Source organism: Galeopterus variegatus, unplaced genomic scaffold (assembly GCF_000696425.1).
Source record: "Galeopterus variegatus unplaced genomic scaffold, G_variegatus-3.0.2 Scaffold1172, whole genome shotgun sequence".
In the NCBI taxonomy this organism is placed as follows: Eukaryota; Metazoa; Chordata; class Mammalia; order Dermoptera; family Cynocephalidae; genus Galeopterus; species Galeopterus variegatus.
Genome location: NW_007727283.1, coordinates 431,938 through 436,937, shown reverse-complemented (window position 1 = coordinate 436,937; position 5,000 = coordinate 431,938). Strand labels below are relative to the sequence as shown.

At 52.6% G+C, this 5,000-nt stretch overlaps 1 protein-coding gene across 1 annotated transcript in view; it reads right to left on the bottom strand.

Moving 5' to 3' along the window:
* Positions 1–316: 316 nt before the first annotated feature.
* The window catches only part of LOC103592573 (tetratricopeptide repeat protein 7A), a gene marked incomplete at its 3' end in the record, with an annotated part of 43,948 nt that continues 39,264 nt past the window's right edge, over positions 317–5,000 (bottom strand). Inside the window, exons 6-8 of the mRNA XM_008575359.1 lie at positions 1,930–2,008; positions 956–1,113; positions 317–380 (exon numbers count right to left, since the gene is read on the bottom strand). Of these exons, the coding sequence (XP_008573581.1) occupies positions 317–380; positions 956–1,113; positions 1,930–2,008 (301 nt within the window). The remainder of the gene's footprint in view (positions 381–955; positions 1,114–1,929; positions 2,009–5,000) is intronic.

Genomic DNA, 5,000 nt, shown 5'->3' with positions numbered 1-5,000 from the left:
CTGCTCAGTGCATACTGTTGACTTGTTGAAAATCACCTTTTGTAACCCCAGAGGAGGTGGGTGGGGACTCATGTGCTCAGTCCCTACTGACTTGGGGGCAGAACACAGGCCCCCAAATGCAGCCTGTGCAGCCAAACCCAAGCCTAATAAGCTAGACTTGACCCCTAGATGGGGGAGCTGGGCCAAGAACTGCTGTTTCTGGGGCATCCCTGGGAGGCTGAGGTTGGCCAGGACTTGGATGGCTTGTCCTGCAGCCTGCAGCCCTACCTCACAGGCTCAGAGGCCAGAGGCCCCTGAGGAGTGCCCTGGAGCTTACCATGGACTCGCTGATGAGAAGGAGCAGGAGGGCTTCCTCAATGTTGTCCTTCGGGCAGTAGAGGCTGAAAGACACAAACGGGGGCCCTGGCTTCAGCCGGTCCCTCACCAAGCAGCACTGCTGGCCCACCATGCTGGCCCTTCTGCCCCAGAGTCAGTACCAGCCCAGTAAGGTGACCCTCTGCTGCATAATTCACAGGCACCGGACACCACCTGCAACTCTTTCACATGCCCCAGAGTGATGGGTCTGAAAGGCTGCAGTGGGCTGGAATACTGCAGATGCTCCTGGGGGAGAACTGCCCATCCAGTGCCCAGAACTGCACGAAGGGCAGGGGCGAGCGAACAGAGCTCTGCTGGTTGGCCACAGACCCCATCTCAATTATTGGCACAAACAAGACAGAGATGTGACAGACAAGATTATTAGGAAGGCAGGTAACCCCCAAATAACTTGTTTGGCCTCTGGGATTCTCCCCCAACCTCCACCCTGAGACCTGCCTTCTCTAGTCTACTTGGCTCCCACTGAAGCTAAAGAGCCTGCCTGGTAGTATGCTGGGTGGGCAAAGAGAGGAGCCACCAGCAGGGACCCAACCCTGTGCATGGCATGAGATTGGCACAGTCCCGTGGGGCAGGCAGGACTTACTTGTCTCCTTCGTATAGGTGAGGTTTGCGCAGGGCCTGCGTGATGAAGGAATTCTCTTCCTTGCTCATGAACTCGGGCAGGGGGTGGGACAGGGGGCTCCAGTAGCAGTCCTCACTCAGGGAGTGCAGCAGGACCCCTGCCAGGTGCTTGGCTGCCATCTGGCAGAGAGGGAGGTACTCAGACCTGGGTACATGTCATCACCCCCCATCCCCACCTGGCCTAGAATGCCCTCCGCCCACCACCCAGCCAAATCTGCCCACCTTGCAACGTGCTGCTCCCAGGAGGCCCCATAGCTCCACGCCAAGCAGCCCCCTTGCTTTTCTCAGTCCTTCCAGCACTGAGGCTCCCCCCACCCCTGCTTCTATTGGCCTTGGTTGGCTCCTCTATCTTTTCTCACCTCTCCTCTGCTCAACAAGAGTTGCATTTCCTCCTCCTCCTAACCCCACAGAGCCTAGCAGAGTGCTGAGGACTCGGCGGGCCCTTGCAGAGTTGGAAAAAAGCATAAAGCCATAGGCACAGGCAGCTCTTTCTACCAGATGCCTTCTTCATAACTGTCCCAAAATCCTAGCATGAGAAGCAGCCGTGGCTACGATTTTGAATGAACGAAGGCCTAAGAAGGCAGGCCTGAGTTGGGGCAGGAAAGCAGAGTCAACGTATTTATTAGGATCATAAACAAATCCCTAAGAATGAGCTGGGACACAGTTTTGCTCAGGAAAGGGGTGGCAGTAGATTTGAACTCTGAGCCAAGGCTAGGAGCTGTCTGCAGTGCTGTGTTGAGAAGGATGCTGAGGGTGCTCCCAGGCTTAGCAGGAAGAGTGCTGACACTGAGTGACAACGTCTGCCACGAGCAGGGGAGAGGAGCGTGCACGCCACAGACTGCCATCCCTGCGTCAGGGGCTGCCTGCTAGGACTTCTGTTGTCTCCCATGGAATTGACCCCTGAATAAACCAGTCACAGCCAGTGCTCCATGTTACCACTTTGAAGTTCTGAGTCGCTTTGGTCTCCACAGTCCGCAGAACCTCCCGGAGCTCTCTCATGCCCTTCACGACGTTCCTAGTGAGAGGACAGCAGCAGAGGGTCCATTACCAGCCTGGCTCCTACAAAGACATCCTCATCAAGCCTGCAGGCCCTAGGAGCAAGTGCCTGCTTGAGTTTTATTTGAACACATTCAATAATTGGAATGAAAGTTCAGAGTTGTACCACAAGGACCCTAGAGGCCCAGGCCACCAATTGTCAAGGAGGAGGGAGGAAATGAAAGTTCAGAGTTGTACCACAAGGACCCTAGAGGCCCAGGCCACCAATTGTCAAGGAGAAGGAAGTACCCCTTCTCTCCCAAAGCTGCCCAGCAACTTGGACTCCCAGTTCACCACCAAAAGGGTACCAAGACTGAAACAAGTTGTTCTTTTGGCCCAAGAGCCTTGGGCTGGGGCAGACTTTCTGACTTGAGTCAGCCCCAATTTGCCATTTTCACCTGCTACATCAGGTCAATGCTGGAATCCACTCTCCCTCTCAGTCCCTTCAATCAAGGCCCCGAGCTGCATGCCTCACCTAAGGCCTGGATGGCCACGCCAGCCACTTGACCCCTGCCAGTCAGCCCCTCTGCACCTTGAAATAACCTTCAAGCTTTTTAAAGTGTGACCCATGACAAGAAAACATCTCATGTTACAACCCAGTATACACACATACTTTCCTTACATAAAACTGAAGTTTCTTGACACAATACCTATCAGTACTATGTGTAATCAACTCTGATATTTCCGATTTTACTTCTCCCCCAACTCCCCTTTCTAAAAATGCTGGCTGCAGCCCACTAAATTGATCTTGCAACCCACTAATGGGTCATGGCCTGCAATTTGAAAGACTGCTCCTACCTTCCCTCAGGGGTCTAGCTGACATGCAAAAGGCATCTGGATCCTCCCCAGGTCAACCCCTGAGGTGCTCCCCCAGGGCTTATAGAATCCAGTGCAGGCCCTCAGCACAGCTTTCTGGGGCATGTGCCCTGCCACTTACCTCTCCCCCCAGGCAGCTCCCCCAACTCAAGCAAGCCCTTGCTGAAGACCACAGTTCCCTTTGTCAAGTCTTGGCACAGGCTTCTCCCACTGCCTTAAACAGCCTTCTCTCCTTCACCCTTCAAAAGCCAGTTTCAATGCCACTTCCTCCAGGAAGGCTTCCCAGGCCTCTCCCCACGTCCACTTGCCCTGCCTTTAAGGTATAGCCTATATCTTACACCCTGTTCTTTCCTTTCCTGAAGCAAGTACTATATCTCGAAGTCATTTTCCATTTGATCCTCATACACCGTGGCTCCTGAGGGCAGGGCTCCTGTCTCCCATGTTCCCAAAGCTCAGTCCCGTCACAGCTCTTGCTACACAGCATATGCTCAGTAACAACCTGAGGACTGCCCTGCTCACTTGCTCAGGGGGTTCCCTGGATCACACCACACAGGGAAAGCAGAGGCTTCTGGGACAGCCCCACAGAGGGCAAAGGGCCAAAGCTGGTAGCCAGTAAAGTCACACGAGCCCCTCCTTCAACTTTCCTGCATGAAACCGTTCTTGGGGCCCTTGGGGCCTGGGAGCTGTAAAAGGGTAAGTTTGTAGATCCAGTCTCTTGCCTTCTGGGAAGCTCTGGCTTCAGACAAGATAACCAAATATGTGCAAATGACCAACACTAGAAACAGGGACTCTTGATTTTAGGGCTGAGAATGGAGACGCCTGGGGTAGGGTCAGAGTCACAGTGACCCTCCTGGTCTGCCCAGTGCTCTGAAGAACTGGGCCAGCCAGCAGGACAGGAAATCTCAGCCGTCTTAGAGATGGCTCAAGCCTGGGCACTGCTGCTGATGGTCACATGGCCCAGGGAAGCCAGCTTACCTCTGTGGGACACAGTCTGTAAAATGAGGACTTCTGTTTAGCTCAGTGTCTCCCGGACTTCTGTTACCTGCATACCACATTCACAATTTTCACCACTAGCTACACGTCTCCAATACTGTTATTTATGTAGTACTTTTCTTTATAGCTTCTTTCTTTTCTACTTCAGTAGATATCTCACCTTAACCAAAAATACCTGAAATCATCGGTTTGGTGTGCTGGTTACTTTTCTGCCTATAGATATTAAATACTGAAGCATTTTTTAAAAGTGTGTGTATCACCTGAAATCACCTCGTGTATCACTAGAAGTACTCATCCCACACTCTGGAAAAGGATGGTTTAGGCCAGAGGGTTTCAAAGTATGGTCCTCGGACTAGCAACACCAGTACCCTAGGAACTTGTTAGAAATGCAAATTCTGAGGCCCCCCACTCCAGACCTGCTGAATCAGAAAACCCTGGGGTGGAGCCCATCAGTCTGGGTTTTATCAAGTCTCCAGGGGTTCTGATGGACACTCGAGTTTAAGAACCACTGGTTGATATGATTCCCAAGTGTCTTCTAATTCTCCTAGTCTAAGAAGTCAGGTTTCAGAAGAACAACCTGACATGGAAACCTCAGCTTTGCAACCAAATCCTAAATTCCTGCTCTTGAGAAAGGGAGGCAGCCCTCTACGTCCTAATCTCTGTAGGGGGGTTGCTCATTTCCACATGGCACTGGCAGGAGGTGAGGTACAAAAAGCCCCATACCCAAGCATATGGTAAAGGCTCGCTAAATATTATTTTCCTTTTTCCACCTAATTTGAGTCTTAAAGAGCATATTGCTTATGTTTTAACTGACATTAGTTTTTTTTTTTTCCTTTTTGTCTTTTTCCGTGTCCGGCAATGGATAGCAACCCTCAGTGTCGCCCCCGTACCGGACCGGGACCGGCAACGGGATCGCAACCCTCGGTGTTGCTCCCGCGCCTCGCTCAGCCAGTGAGCGGGAACCGGTCTGTATGTGGGATCCGAACCCTCGGCGGGAGCGCCGCCGCACTTCCAAAGCGGCACACTATAGCAGTGCACCACTGGGCCGGCCCCTTAACTGACATTAGTTTTTTTTTTTTCCTTTTTTTCTTTTTTCCTGTCCGGCAAAGGATAGCAACCCTCAGGGTCCCCCCCCTACCCGGCCCGGGCCCGCAACGGGGTAG